The sequence below is a fragment of the Polistes dominula genome, unplaced genomic scaffold (genome assembly GCF_049000335.1).
Source record: "Polistes dominula isolate Pdom_NZ unplaced genomic scaffold, Pdom_raw_medaka contig_82, whole genome shotgun sequence".
In the NCBI taxonomy this organism is placed as follows: Eukaryota; Metazoa; Arthropoda; class Insecta; order Hymenoptera; family Vespidae; genus Polistes; species Polistes dominula.
Window position 1 is genome coordinate 2632887 of NW_028301046.1, and position 16541 is coordinate 2649427.

General features: G+C 37.5%; 1 protein-coding gene and 1 long non-coding RNA gene across 5 annotated transcripts in view; both read right to left on the reverse strand.

Annotated features, from left to right (window-relative positions):
- LOC149031626 (uncharacterized) overlaps positions 1-8497 on the reverse strand; it is a 59739-nt gene extending 51242 nt beyond the window's left edge. Inside the window, 1 exon segment of the mRNA XM_089175115.1 lies at positions 5193-8497. Within this exon segment, the coding sequence (XP_089031241.1) occupies positions 5193-5214 (22 nt within the window). The 5' untranslated portion in view covers positions 5215-8497.
- LOC107074564 (uncharacterized) overlaps positions 6546-16541 on the reverse strand; it is a 53008-nt gene continuing 43012 nt past the window's right edge. For 3 of the 4 annotated variants that reach the window (XR_016177475.1, XR_016177473.1, XR_016177476.1), the window contains 3 exons: positions 15654-15705; positions 14621-14652; positions 6546-11095 (listed from right to left, as the gene is read on the reverse strand). This is a non-coding gene — a long non-coding RNA (uncharacterized LOC107074564). Of the gene's footprint in view, positions 11096-14620; positions 14653-15653; positions 15706-16312; positions 16333-16541 lie in introns of those variants that run through there. The other variant, XR_016177474.1, reaches the window with a different exon arrangement.

Here is a 16541-nt window from a genome sequence, read left to right on the forward strand (position 1 = left end):
TTGAAACATGTAGTACGTGCAGTTTGATTCAAGGATCCAAATTCGGATTGACTTTTTCGTATTTTTCCGTGATAAAGTTTGACTCTCTTGGTATTTATTTTTTTATTAGCAAGAGAATAAACGAGTTTCTTGAAAAATAAATGCAAGAGTAGCTCGTGAGCAATATTTTGTCGAAAAAAGTCTAACGTAAGAGATACAAGTTTAACGAACGTGAGTTTCGTTGAACGAAGATAAACTCGTTTCTATTCGACATTCACGAGATCGATTCCCGGTTACATCTACAAGGTGTCCTGGTGACGAGTTAACGTAAGTTTCCAAGGATTACACGTTCAACATTTTGCAACAAACGAACTAACTTTTCAACGAGCTTTATTTCAAACGAAACGATCTCATAACTAAAAAAGAAAGGATTAAATCGATAAAATAATAAAACCTGAAAAATTACACAGAATGAATGTAATAAAAAATATTATGTAAGAATAAAGTTCAAGTATTGTTCTATTTTTTTTTCTTTCATGACGTGTTCTTAAAGTGCTTTACACTTGTCACATGTGAGCTTTTTACCGAGACAGTTTTATTAGGTAAAATAAAGAAAGAGTATCGCGATAATTCTAGTCTTTGGTGCTTAGGCGATGTCAGCCACGTAAGCTTAGAGAAGAAAAATTGTGACAAGTTTTTTTGAACACGCTCATATTTCTATTCGTCTATCATTTTTGATCGCGTCGAATATCGTTCGTTCTTGCACATATATATGCGCAAGCAACGAAAATCGAGGGAGAAACAAAAAATAATAAACAATGAAAAAGGATAGGACATTTAAGCCGATGGTATCGCATACGATATTTCATTTTTACAGGATTTTACTGACTAGATGTCGTACGGAGTAAGCCGCATTGAATGAAAATTGATTAATGCGTGATTTTATTTTGTATTCAAGTTTTAAAGGAAAAAAAGAAATAAAAAAACTAATACCCCAAAACGTTTTTGTATCACGACTAGCATAGAAAATAAACTAGGAGAATGTTGTTGTTCGTTAACGAGAACGAAACGTATCGTCCTCGTTTATTGTAGACGATGCATCTCCATTAAACGAGAAGACGGTTACAAGCTAGCAATGAAAAAAAATGCGTCATGCAAATGTGCTGGACCTTTCCAAGTGGTAACAACACAAAAAAAAAGTAGGTCCTTCGCGTGCCTACATTTCTAGAAACGACGCGAGATGGTTCGCGTTTCGTTAAAAATAGTATATATATCTCTACCGAATGAAAAGAAATACTATAAAAGAGAGTATGAAGAAATGAGAGTGCTCTTGCTGCTATTTGAAAAAATGGATAAGCTAACAAGACATTTTAAATTCGAGATCGTACTTGTATTATATAACAAATACAATAGGAATCGAGTGAACCTTTCCTCAAATGGTCTTCTAGGAGTAAAAAAAAGCTTGTTATCGATAAAATCTGTCGATAAGATAAATACACATAATACATATATGTACATAAGAGAAAATTGTTGACAAGGAAAGGATAACATTTGAGAAATGCGTTCTCGAGTAGATCACGGAGGTTCGTCGGTTTGCCACGTACCAAATCCATTCGTGTTAGCAAAGGTATATAACATAACGTAGGCGAATTTACTTTGTCGTAATAGCTATATCGATCTATATATAATCGGTGTTGGTCTAAACGAAGGAGTAGAACCACCAGTTAGAAATGATAGTCGCGTTCCTGAGAAGAGAATAGAGAACGTAAGGGGGTGGTGGAAGGGAAGAAGTGTAGCGGAGCTAGGAAAACGGGGGCGGCACAGCATTGGGTGCAAGCCGGGGGCTTGCGCTGCTTGAGGAAGGGAATGACCCCGGGTACGCGGGGTCAACCGTTGTTGAACTCTACCTTGCCCGCTACACCCATTCCCATCCCCCCTCTATCTTTCTTTCGCAACTATAAATGAGCACTCTTACGTTTTCATATTGCAGTATGCGATGACCGTAGGATAAAGAGAGATAGAGTGAAAAATAGATTAGAGATAGAATACGCCAACTAATAGCGTATTCGCTTAGCATCCATTTATCGTTGTTGGAACATAACAATTGCCAAGGAAGGCATCATCTTTCCTGGCGAATTATCCATAGGACGGTGCAACGTTGAACAGTAGTTGTAGTAGTTATAGTATATAGGAAAAGATCGATGCCAAGTACTTTGGTGTGCGTTTATTTGTGAATTATATGAAAATAATCTTTTATAAGGATTAAATCGAAACGTAGGTATTTTATAATAGTTTATATTTCATTCTTTTCGATGAACAAATACGAGGATTTAAGAATCGTTAATTCTCAACGATGATAAAATAAAAATTGGAAGGGCAAAAAACGATGTAACGAAAATAAGGGAAAACAACATGCGGAAACACTTAAGAGCTAACATATGGGGGATAGTAAAAGAGATTAATGCTTGATATATTTATAATACATATATGATGGTGTGTGTACTCATTCGTATTTAGAAAGCATCCAAATTATAATAAAAGCGCTTTGGATTTCGGACAAGACTAGGATTTGCCAAAGGAAATGCATATATATACAAATGTCTACGTATACTAACGTATGAGTTAAAACTCATAGAGCATACATCCCGAAGGATATCGCGATATGGTTCACAGGCGCCACCAAAGTTTGTGCGACCCAGAAATATCTATCAAATGTTTCGAGATTCTCTCAGCCGTTAAACTTTAAATCATATGATATCCGATGCATGCTTAAGTAATGAATTTATTTTATTCCGGTTTGAATTCGTTCATCGACTGGCGTGTCTTGAATAAAAATAAAAATAAAACTTCAACTTAATTAATCGTATATATGATAAAATCGGTAGATCGTAACGAGAACGAGAAGTTATGTTAAAAATCGAAACACGCGATAAATTTGAATTATATTTCATAGGGCATTCTCGTGAAAGATGTACTATATGGAAAATATAAGGACAAAGGTCGTTCGTTTCTCGTCTCTTTCATAGGTAAAGAATATATTATGTGGGAGAGAGAAAAAGTAGTTTGTGACCGACTGTACACGAACGAACGAAGGAAGGAAGGAAGATGTGCCTTGAAAAAAAAGGACCGAGCTAATCGAACGTTCGATGCTGATGAAATTATCGCACAGAGCTTTAATACCGCACTGGTGGCTTCATTCATGAATGGTTTTCCAATAGAAAGAACTTCTTCGGCGTGAAAACTAGCAGAACTACCATAATCACCAGAGACGTCATTTTAAACTTTAACGAATCGACATGCTATCATTTAATTAACATTCATTAGAATCAATGAGATTGTAATTGATTATTTATACATCGACATATCGTAAAAGTAACAAACTTTGTTTCCTTTAAAATCATACGTCAAATATTTCGTTGAAAAAAAAAGATTCTTCTTCTTTGGAATGGAAGAAAAAAAAATAAAAAGAAAAATTTTCGCATTCGCACTAGCAACCACTCGAATGCAGTTTAATGGAGCATCCCTGGCGAACAAGGATAGGAGAAAATTCAATAATGCTTTGTTACCATCGTTAATCGAGCACCCCTCTCTCTCTCTCTCTCTGTTTACGACAGACTACTACGTGCCTCGGACATTTCATTTCGTCAACGTGCACGGAATGATTTCCTATTTAGAATGTGGTGCATCAAGCTTTGAAATATTCTCCCAAACAACAAATTCTCCTATCGCGAAAACTCAAGAAACCGGCAAGCTAATGAAAATTAGACTAATTTGTAAAGTGGTAAGGGAAGGAAAGTTTCAAACTTTAATACGAATAAATAAGAAAATAACGTGCTTTATAAAGAAGGATCGATAACGATGTTGGAGCAAACTGTTATCTCTCTCTCTCTCTCTCTCTTTTTCTTCGGTTTGATTCGATCAACGTTTTTACTACTTAATTTCTTGCGAAGTGGATAGTTGTTTAAGTAAAAAAATATTATATATAGTAATCAAATCAGAATACTTAATTTAGCTTTTCAAAAAAAAAATTCTTTCCTTCTGACCGCGATTTTAGTTAAATAAAGAGTCATAATATTGATTACGTCATAGTGACTGCGGTCGTTGGAAGCCGCGCGGAAACGCAAGAGAAAATAAGGAAAAAAGAGGTAAAAAGAAAAAAAGAAAAAAAAAAGAAAAAGCGATGATTGGACTGGGCGTACAGACAACGGTAGGTTCGCGCCCACCGTTAGCACGCGATCACCCTCTTGCCCTTAGCCCGTCTCTCCTACTCCTCCTTTTCGACGTCGGGCATACGTATTAATGTAATTAGAGAGTTCATTAACGCTAATTAATCCGCGTGTACCGTGACTCGTTTAACTCTGCTCAGCAACTCCGATACTTTACAAGGTAACGACATTCTTTCGAACGTTCGAAAGATTGCAACAGCTTCGTCAATTCAATTGTAGTAGAACATTTTCGAGACCAACCGAAATGAAAAAAAAAAAAAAAAGGAACACGAAGAAAAAGGTTGAAACGATGTAATCCGAACAAAATCGTTATTATCCGTGCGTAACACTTTTCTACACTAGAAGGAACTCTTTCTCTCTCTCGTCTCGTTTTACCGTTCGCTATATTCGATCGATTTTGGAAAAAGTCTCGTCTAACGAAATTCATACATTTTTATATGATCGTCTCCAAGATTAGTTTTATAACCTTCGTAAAATATTCTCGATATATATTTTAAAGCTCTGAGAAACCTTGTTGTCAGACGGTTAGCAGAGGTGGAAGAAGTGCGAATCTGTTTTCGTTACCGTGCTCTCATCGAGCGGAAGGGACTAAAATTTCGAAAAAGCCCTTTCACCTTTTTTTTTCTTCTTTTTTTTCCTACAACGACTACAAAAAGACTCTACCATCCTACGACAGAGTCGTAAATTTGTCGAGAGCATAACGGTCCATCCGAAATAATTTAACCTCGCTTTATCGCCCATTTTCTTTTCTATGTCAATACGCTAGAAAAAGCTCACTTCAAAGTAAACGTTCATTCCTTTTTTATTTTTTTATTTTTTTATTTTTTTACGATAAAAGAATTTTGCCAAAAGAGAAGAGCTAACGTACACGCGTTCAAACTTTTATACACAAATTTTTTAAATATGTTGAATAGAAAAAAATTATTCGATCGATTTTCTAGGTAAGATTTCTGAATGGAAAAGGGAATAAAGGATAAGAAGACTCACCTCTGACGCTGAGGAGAGACATGGTCGAAGGTCCTCGAACTGTACGGCTTGGCTTTTATTATCGAGGGAGTCGCATTGAAAAATTCGTCCACAGCGATACTTGATGCGACGTTCGAAGATAACGTAGGAAAAAAAGGCAGATTAACGTGCAACGATGACGACAGCGTAGCACGAAATGTCGATTCTCTCCCCCGCCTCTTTTATCTCTCTCTCTTTCTCTCTCTCTCTCTCTCTCTTCTTTTTTTGGACGAAGAAAACCCTGAAGCAAGACACTTTTCTCTCCTTCTATCCACTTCCTTTTCTCACTTTGTACGCCTCTTTTAATCGTACGTCAAAACGCGCGCACGTCTTTTTATTTTATAACGAATCGTGTAATATATGTATGTATGTATATACATATACAATATATATATATATATATATACAATATATTGATATACGTGCACTTATATACATAGGCATACATATACAGTCATAGATAAAGAAAGGAAATACGATAAACATATATACGCTATGGTTTGAAATTCAGTGGCATATGGCGGTGAAGGGGGAGGGGGTAGCTACGAGGAAGTTAGGCGAATAGAGTGAGGAGGATTGGAAGAGAGTAGAACGCGATTAGAAAGAGAAAGAATGATACTTCCGAAGGCGTTCCTCTCGTATTTCCCTACTATGCACACACACACTCTCTCTCTCATACACCCTATCTCTATCACTTTTCTCTCTCTCTCTCTCTCTTTACACAATAAGAAGACAATGCGTCCACGTTTTAAGAAATTACAATAGAGAAATGGTCTATCGTGTTTTTTCAGTCTCTCTTTCTCCCTGTCCCTTTTTATATTTTGCCAGCACTCGCGTTTTTAAAGAATATCGTTTACCGGTACGGGGCAGCCTTGAGAAAAGTCATCACTTTTATAAGAGTACAAACGCGGCGCAATGATAACGCACCTCGTGTAGTTTCGATAACGTTTAGACAAGAGAGAGAGAGATAATAAACGAAATTGAAGAGGTATAATCGAGGAAGAAAAATCGCTAGTTTTAGTTCGATATTCGATTAGGTCGTGCTTGCACAAGTATTAAGGAGAAAACGAAGGTAAAAAGACACGACAGTTGGTGTCGGTCGTTCGGATGATCGCGCTTCGACTGATAGGGCGCGTAGCGTGATGATAGAAGTAGTAGTAACGAGGACCGGCTCTTGGTCACGCGCAAGCCGGTGCATCGACACCAAAAAACTTGCTTTTATCCTCGTGCTTTATCCTTGCTCCCGACGAATTATGTTTCGATCTTAGCGACTTCCTAGCCTTCGATATCTGATGCGTGCTTTTCGCTCGGTCAACGATGAAAGCTCGATCACGGCTATAGCAACGACAATAATTGTTGTTGTAATAATAATAAGAAGAAGAAAAACGATAATAGCGGCTAGTAGTCGTGCTCGATTGAAGGTCGATGGGGAGAAGAAGAATCTCGCTGGGACGCTCGGCGTTCGGATAATCCTTGTTAGCCGGCGGCCACTCGCCTTGATAATCTCTCTCGTAATCTTTCTCGTAATAATCTCTCTGATGATCGTTTTGCTCTTTAGATTTCCGAGGGCAGAAACGCAACATCGCCTTATTAGCGACAGATTCGTTGGTGCTCGCTCGCCGTCGGTGCACGTTTTCCTCTCGTTTATTATCGCGTCCTCTTGATCGTCGTCCAACGTCGTCCTCCGAACTGGAGGAGGAAGCGGAGGAAGAGGAGGAAGAGGAAGAAGAGGAAGATGAAGAGGAGGAGGAGGAGGAGGATGAGGAGGAGGTGGAAGAAGAGACTCGGCCGAGCGCCGCTCGCTTCAGGAGGAGCGCCCACCGTAAGAAGCTTCTCGTTACTATCATAGTAGCAAAAGGCGGCCTGAACACGCCGGCTCTCGCGGCACCCTAGTGATCTCGTGCGCTCGTCAAGCTACCTCGAACCACCTTCCTCCTCTCTCGTGTCCTCCCTCGCGTCCTCCCTCACGACCACCCTCGCGTCTACCCTCGCGTCCACTCTCGCGTCGTTTCGTGCTACCTCGATCGCTTAAACGCATTTCAACCCGGCGCACTTTCCTGAAAGAAAATCCTTAGGGAAATAGAAACGCGGCGAGGAAATCGAGAGGGACCAGATGAGAAAGATATCCAATGCGTGAAGACTTTACGAGGATTTCCGTGTACCCCCACGTATTCGTTCGTTCGCAAACGTTCGCTACACTTCCGTACGTGTGTGCCCGCCTGAGAAAAAAAAAGAGGATGGCGACGGAGGGTAACGGAGTTGAGGGTTCGGGGGTGGACGAGGGTGGTTGGATTGGACGGAGAGGCAGGTGGGAGGTGGGGGAAGGATGAGGAGAGTCAAGAGAAGAACGAAGGTAGAAACGCGCTCGGTAGAATGAGAAGAAACGACGTCGGTGGTGGGCGAGCGTAGGAGTCACACCGTTTTTCTACCTCCCTCCCTCACACACACTTACACACACACACGCGCATCCAGCAGACACATACAGGCAAATGCATACACACACACATGCGCGCGCGCGCACGCACGCACAAACGCATACAGAAAAGAGCTAGAGCTTTTCTTTCTTTCCGTTCGTAGTAGCGTGTTAAAGTAGCGAGTCTTGGTCCTCGTCGTTATATCGTGGTGACTTATTCGAGCGGCCGCGGCTTTAGGGAGATATCGTCTTTTCTTGAGGGACTTGTCTTCCTCGTCGTGGTTGCAGCCGTAGTTGCAGCCGTGGTTGCAGCCGTCGTTGAAGATGGTGACGCTGGTGGCAGCTACTATTCCCCGGCTTGGAGAGACAGGAAAGGCACCGTAGGACGCGGGAACGATGGGAACCCGCGAACAACAACATCGAAATTACGCCGACGATGCGCCGACGATGCGCCGAGGACGCGCCGCTGATGCGCCGATGATACGCTGATGGAACGTTGTTACGGACATCCGCGGACTGCTCGACGGTGAGCACTGTGCGGACGGAGACGCCTCCGACACGCCGCCGCCATCTTGCTACGTCAGGGCTAGGGGAGGACGCCGGCGTCGACGCTGGCGCCGAACTCAACGCTGAAGTCGACGCCGACGTAGGCGCCGGCCACCCGAGCCAACCCGAATAACACCGACCCCTCGAACGATAGTCGAACGATAGTCGAACGAGAGTCGACCGAGAGTCGACCGAAAGTCGACCCTTTGCTGAACTCACCCCCCGCCAAAGCGCTTCTTCCTTCCTTCCTTCCTTCCTTCCTACCTTCCTCGCGGATTCCGTTGATGCGACTGCCGTTCTATGCGCTCTCTCCATTGCAACCCCTTCCCTTTCCCCTTCTCGCAAACCGCTATGCCGGACGATCGAAAAGGAACTATCGATTTCTTTCTGGAAAACGTGACCGAGATTTTTCTCTTCCTACGACTCCGCTCTGGCGCTACCCCTTTCGCAAACGATCTTTTTTTCCTATTACGATGGAAGAAGAACACCGTGAATTTTTGTCAAATTATTAGATACGCTATTATACTCTAAACGTTTGACCCGTGACAACCCGTGTCTCGTTCGATCGAAACACCGCTTGGGAGAATCATAAAGTGTCGAAATAACGAGCTACGAGGTCAAGAGGTCGCTAACCTCTACCCATAATGCTACCTCTGCTGTTTCCTGTAAATTTAATCTCGTTGGAATTCTATTTCCGTTTTCCGGATCCTTTAAAATGATTTATTTCCAAACCAAAGGTATAACGTGAATTCGTCTTTATTTGATACTATATAAGGGGTGTATAACTGAGACATTCCCTTTCTTACTTTTTCTTTCTCTTTGGCTCGTATATATACAACGCCAGTATATGTGCATGGGTTTTGCAATTTTAAATCCCCCTAACAAATATTCGTCATTTCTTCGTTCTTCTCTTCTTTTTATTTTATATACATTTCTGCTCCCATATAAACCTCATATCTAACTCTATACGGTTAATTCTCATGCACATAAAATTATTTAAGTTTTAATCTTCCAGATAGTGCATTCGTATCTCTTGAAAATGAATTTCACTAACTACCGTTTACAAATCCTCCCAATATTAGTCTTACCAGCAAAGAAATACGAGAAGTGGGTAGAGTTGTATTACAACTTCTCCAACTTTAGCACTCAAAAAATATGTTTCAACGCCAGCGTTAATTTTCTTTTCCCCTTCTACCGAAGTTTCTCACTTTCCTAGTATTTACAAGTGGAGTATAAGAAAGAAGAGAGAGAGGGGTGGACCGTGTAACAACGTGATTTTCATTAACGGATGCAATGCATAATGTACTCGATAACGACGTAAAAGATGAGCGTGGAAACACAAGAGAGAAAATTGGTCGGTTAGGACGGTCGTCCTAACGTTTGCGTGTAGAAAAGTCGTAATGCAGAGTTGAACGAGCTCGAGTACACGCAACGTCTGGAATTCAAAGTTTCTTCGTTCCAGCGTTGCGCTAAAAAGCCTAGAATAGAGAAGTAGATATGGTAGCAGTTTAATGTTGTTTCATCGTCTAAAAACTATCGCATTTTCGTTAGGAACGATCACGAATAATCGTTGGAAACATTTGTGACTAGGTCGCCATAATTATTTCTATCTCTCTTTATCCTTACCTAAATATAATCTGAATATCAATGTGACTCGTAAAATGTAAATGTCTTTATCTACGAAGATAAAATATTTATGCTATAAAAATACTATACCTGGAATCAAATTCGTTGTAACTTTATCGAGAAGTGTTCTATTGTAATTTTCAATTAGCTGTCTGCACGACTGGTTCGCATCCATCGATGAGAAAACGGTGCTGCGTATATTAAGTGCTTACACTACTCGGTCGCATCCTATATAGGGTTGCTCCACTAGCTTCGATGTTGGACTCGTTTGGGCTCGTACCATTGCCTCCTATCTACTTCGAATTTCTAATGCGATCGTTAATAGGTACATAGGTATTTATATGCATACGTGTACATATCTTGACTATGGGACGAGTAAAAGAGAACGTTGTTGTATCATTATCATCCAAGAGAATACTGGAAATAAACGATTTGATTTTGGATCTGTGCTATGGAAATATCCACATGTATTCGAAACATTAATTAAAATTACAAATTTTTTCAATTTAAATAGTAAGCTCGTTAGTCGAACGCAAATAAATACAAAAGTACGACATTTCTAGTAACATAAAAGATGATGAAATAAATATTGTGGATAGTTATTTAAAAAAATAGGAAAGTAAAGAAACTTGATATTCATATGATTTAAATAAGATGTAGACAGTGAGATGAACGAAATCTTAGCAGACTCGGTTCGAATTAATCACGTCTGACTATTTCTAACAAGCACTCCTACACGTTATTTTAGCCACGACGAGTATAGTTCGCCCACGATTACCTCCCAGCTTGAAATGACGCAATATGATGGGTCACCTTTGGTTCTTCAACGTCGATGCCCGACAAATAATTCCTCCCTTATATTTGCTTGTATGTCTCGTGATCTTTTTAATCGAACGACTTTTATATTTCACATTTCACAATTTTTTTTTATATTTTATGTTATATTATTATAAATACCACAATTTCAATTAATTCTATCATAATAAAGTTACATTTTATGTTTCTAATTGTTTGTACAGTTATTTCGTAAAAGTTTCAATATACTAGAAAAGTGTACTTGATTCACTTGTCAACTGAGAGAGGCTCATATATAAATAAGAAGCTTGAATGCTTCGAAAGAAAATATATTAATATTTGATGCGCGTATTCGCCGTATTCCAGTAGAATGCAACTCGTGATAGAAATCTGTGCTCGTTGCTGCTTTTCCTTCGTCCGGAACTTGGCGCAACTCCATCACCGGCAAGTTTCTCTCGCTTATTTCTCTAGGATCCATTGTGGGCTCAGACCGTGCTCCCTTTTCCTTCAATGGAGAAAACGTCGTTGGCGTGATACTCGCTAATTCGCCTTAAGATTCGAAAACGAATGTATTGCCATGACAATGGGAATATTCTTTAACGAAATATAAGATTTTTACCTGTTAGAAAGTAAGTTTAAAAGATAATATATAGATATTAGTCAATTACAAAAGCAATATTTATCGTATTCTAGAAATGGAAACGTTTGGAATGCGTTTGACATACTACAAACGTCATCGCCTACATTTGACATCAGAGATTAGAAATTCTCGTCGGTGTTACGCAAATCGAATTAATCTCTTTGAATATCTACTCCCACGAGTTAATCAACTTCTTATCTATGCCCTCCCCTATTTGTTTTAATAAAGACTTGAGAAACTGTAACTACTTTTAGTTATTATCCTTGTTTATTAAATGAATATAAGATCTACCTGTCTAGGAAAACGTCTCGACTCGTATATTACCAACCTAGCAAAGACCATCCAGTGTTGACTAGAAAAACGTGAAGGTAAAAGAGATAAAGGAAAAATAAGAGAAACGAGAACGCGTACAATGCATAAAAGTAAACGTGTGGAGCGTGAATATACGTCGAGTGATATTCGTGATATGTATGCGCGAGTGGGCACAACTTGGCGCGTATACGAAGCATTTATCAGGCTACGTTCATACGTTGCACATATATATATATGAATATACATGATATGCTATAAAATACTAGACGACCATGCGTTATCACAATCCCACAGAGTCGAAGACTTTTTAAAGAAAACGATTCTCGTTCGTCTCATATATTCATCAATCCAAACTTGTTTAAAATTATCCAAAAGCAATTTCGTAAAGCTCTTAGATTACACGCCAATTTTCCCGGATTCTTTTCCTTTTATTTTTTTTTTTTTTTCTGATCGTCTAATCAAACATCATCGTTCGTCGTTATAAAATTTCATCACGCGGTCACCCCTATAAATAAACGTCCTATAGTCGGCAACTCTCGTCGACAAAATATTTGCAAGCAACTCGAGTGGCCATCGAAGGAATTTCAAGTTTGGTTTATCGAGAATCACGGCTTGTCGGCATAACCCGATTTTTATGAATTATTCTATTTAAGCAGACTACCGAGAGACGCAAAATATGCTAGTATACTTGCTGGCGTATTGATCAGCGAAATTCCAAGTTCCACTGACGTAGACGCGGGAGGAGTACTCGCTTCGCTGAATTCCCTGTCACACATTGTCCATTAAGCTAGACCGATGGCATTCCAATACTATTATATACCATCTCTATATACATATACAGTATATGTACATTTCTACATGTAAATTGTATGACAAATAGTAAAAAAAAAAATATATATATATATATATATACATATACATTTTTAGATACTTTCTTATTCGTAACGCTGTAGTATTTACTCGCGTCATTCTTGTGTTACCCGAGTGATGTATTTTTCTTCTTTTTTTTTTTTTTTTTACAACGAGATAAAATAGTAAAAACAAAATGAATGAAAGAAAGAAGAAATGAAAAAGTACGAGGTTGGTGAAAAACCAAAAGGCAACATTATTCTTACGTTGCTTTACACAAAATATGAGTCTACGAATTTCCTTTAGTTTCTCACCGAAAAAACATACTCCGTGTTTCGAGTTTATGAATAGGCAAATACCACGCTTCACCAATAAGAAACTAGCGATGTGTATTAATATTATGTATACATGTATATACATCGATATAACGGCACGTTGCATACGCATACAGTGTGTCAGCAAGTTTATAAAGAGATATCGCGTGCTCTAATTATGCGGTCTTTCTACGATATCGCTGACACATAGAAATTCACTTGTAGCTCACGTGCAATCGTATAAGAACTACATCGTGTACGCATCGGTAACACGAAGGGCCAAAGTTGGAAAACTAGTTCGTGACATTAGCGATACACGATAATACCTTACAACGGATATACGTCACACGTATGCAGAGATGAAAAAAAAAGAAAAGAAGGGAGAAAAAAAGAAACGCATAGAAAATAGCGAAGGTATAATAATATAATAAAAATAATAGTAAAACAACAACAACAAAAACAAAAAAAGACGTTTGCTTTGTTAACACAAACAACGCATTGATTAGTTCTTTTTAAATAATTAATTATAAAAGGATGAACACAAGGGTAAACGTACAAACAAATATAATATGTAGATTGTAAAATAATTGTATTTTTGATCTTGTATCTAATCGTAAATAAAGTTTGGAAAAGGGTATGGGATTGTAGGGAATGGACATCGAACAAATTGAAAATTTACGTTATCCCATCGATCGGTAGTAAGTTTACGTGACATGTTATTTGATTTCAATCTGTCAAAAATCTTAAGGAACATTCTAAATACAGGATCTTTTATTATCTATCCGAGAACGTAAAGATTGATGAGGTCGACGTCGCGCCAGTTGCACGATGAATCGTTACGTCACGAAGGAGGATCAACGATCGTAGGTCTAACGATCCGAATGTAATCTCTCGTAAATAGTACTACACAAGATACTTTGAGCTTATAACAAAATCGAATGTTCTAATCTCTTATATACTTTAAATCTATCTCTCCCTCTCTCTCTCTCTCTCTCTCTCTCTCTTTCTCGGCTTAATCAATAAAACGAGGATAAAGAAAATAATCTTTGAAGAATCCAACATTCTATCGAATAAGTTCTATACATTGCCAAAGTGAGCTCAATACGAACCCAATCCGAATCCAAAACTACAGTGGGATCACATTGATCTATAGACAATACAATCAGTCTGACTTTCTCTAAACTAAGATCCTTTTATCTATCAAAATAAATTTGATGTCGATCGATCATTGTGAATTAGTTCCATTGATCGACAAATACGTTACTACATAAATTATTTGATATTATTAGATATTATTTGTTTATCATATCATCAAATCATTTTATATGAGAAATCATTTCTTAATGGCAATGTGTGATAATTTTTTTCAAATAAACCTGGTTGGTATACGGTTAAAAGGTATTTCTAGATTTGAAAAGATTAAACATGTTTGCTTGATGACCCAATTCATCATTTTCAAACTACTGTCTTTGTATTTACGTATAAAAACCAAAGTAATTCACAATGCGATCAATCAAAACTTTCAAATGAGATTTCTCCTTGATAGTTTGACATTTGTCACGTATTTCTATAACTAAACACTCGATACAGGGACTCTAAAATAATTTTATTGTAACTTCGTAGTTAGTTTTTTTTTTTTTACAGCGACAAAAATACAGTACTAATTGATAACTTTTTTTCTCTTTCTTTCTCTTTTTCTCTCGAATGATAATCGTTTTTTTTTTTTTTCAAATAACACAATCGGTGAGACTAAAAAAGTAACTCTCTACATCGAATAAATAGTTTTACCGACACATTTATCTGAAGATGAATTTCGAGGTAGATGCCGATCATATACTTGGTGTATTTAAACAACAATACACGTTTATTTCGATTAATTAACAATTATTTTAATATTCTAATACACTCTACTTACATTACAGCAAAATTTGACCCTCGTAGTCACCACTGCGTAAGAGCATCAAAATAATTACATTAGAATGAAAAAAAAATTAAAATCAGAACGTTATAATCTTAAATTGTATTAATTAGGTAAATTATTACCGTTGCACACATGCGTAATGCTCGGAATGTCATATAAACAGAATGCAATAAAGGAATTTTAACAGAGGACAACCTATCAGTCTGAAGGTGAATTTCGAAGTGGACGATACTCCGATCATATACTTCGAGCTTTTAGACATAAATGCACATTCCCATCGATTAATTAACAATTATTTTAATATTCCAATGCATTCTTCTCATATTACATGCAAATTAAAAAAAAAAAATACTAAAATTAGAACTTTATAATGTTAAATGCTCTTTATTAGAATTATTATTACTGTTGCACGCATGCGCAACATTTGAAAAGTCATATAAACAATATATTATATTCTACTGTATATATAACGTATATAATTTATATATTGTACTGTAATGTAAGTAGAGTGTATTAGAATATTAAAATAATTATCAATTAATCGAAGAAAACGTGTATTGTTGTTTAAAAACACCAAGTATATGATCGGAGCATCGTCTTCCTCGGAATTCACCTTCAGACTGACGGGTTGTCCTTTATCAAAATTCTTATATTGAATGTTGCTTATATGACTTTTCGAATGTTACGCATGTGTGCAACGATAATAATATTCCTAATAAAGATAATTTACACTTCTAACGTTAAACATTTACTTTGATTAATTAACAATAATTCTAATAATTGTTAATACATGAAAGTATATATCAAATCTATCAAAGAATACTGTATTTTTTGATAGTATTGTACCGTCATTTCATTAAATACCTACTAACGCCGACTGGTGGTCTCGGTGCTAACTAAGATGATTTTGTCCACACGAAAAGTTGACTTGTGAACTTCTATGCATTAACTTCAGTATTCTTTGACTATATAATATCTCTAAGATAACTACTAATAATATTTATAATTGTTTTAGTTCATTTCTTACCCATACATGTCGCTGTAGTCACTTCTTCAGGTGAAAGTTAGTGTTGAATTGCCTAAACATTAATTTTTAAAAATTGCATTAAAAAACAACAAGATCAATATACACTATAAAGATTTGAATTTAATTTATTTTAAGTAATATCAAATTATGCAGGTTGCCACCATATATAAATATTTGAATTATTTTAAATTTATATTCTGCATTAGAAAAAATTTTTTTCTTTTCGTTAATTTTCTTCTTCGTCTTGGTAAAAATGGTATAAAATAATAATTTTTTTAATAATGGATTTCCTTAAAAAAAAAAAAAAATCCCGAAAAATAATAAGGAATGTATAAAGTCGTAGAAACGTTTCATTATTCTCTTTGCTCTTGATCGTTTTCCGATGGTTCATGTTGTATCACGTGATCGAGACAACAAACCAATCGTGTCACCAGAATAGTCACGTGATTAGGAAAATCGAAATGGCGGACGTATCGGGACGAATAATCCCGAGAAGAGACGAAGGGCGATAAACTGGGCAAAGGTTCATAGTGTGCTGGCATTATCTTAAATCGAGAGAACAAAAACACCGCGATAAATTGAATGTTGTCGATTGTTAAGATCGTTGATAAGATTCAATGATAGAAAATAGGAAGTATAGCACGAACGAAAGATCTTACTCGTCGAGTGTCAATTTGCCCGTATTGTAAGTGCTTCTGAAAAGATCGCGCATCGGGAATGTGTGCGTGCGCATGTGAATGAGTGAGAGAAGAGAGGGGAGAAAAAGAAGAGAAAAAGACAGAGAGAGAGAGACAGAGAGAGAGAGAGAGAAAGCATAGTTGTGTGCACGCAGCGATCGTGGGTGTTCGTCTCGTTTCACTCTCTTGCAATTAGAAGGTGATGGTTTTT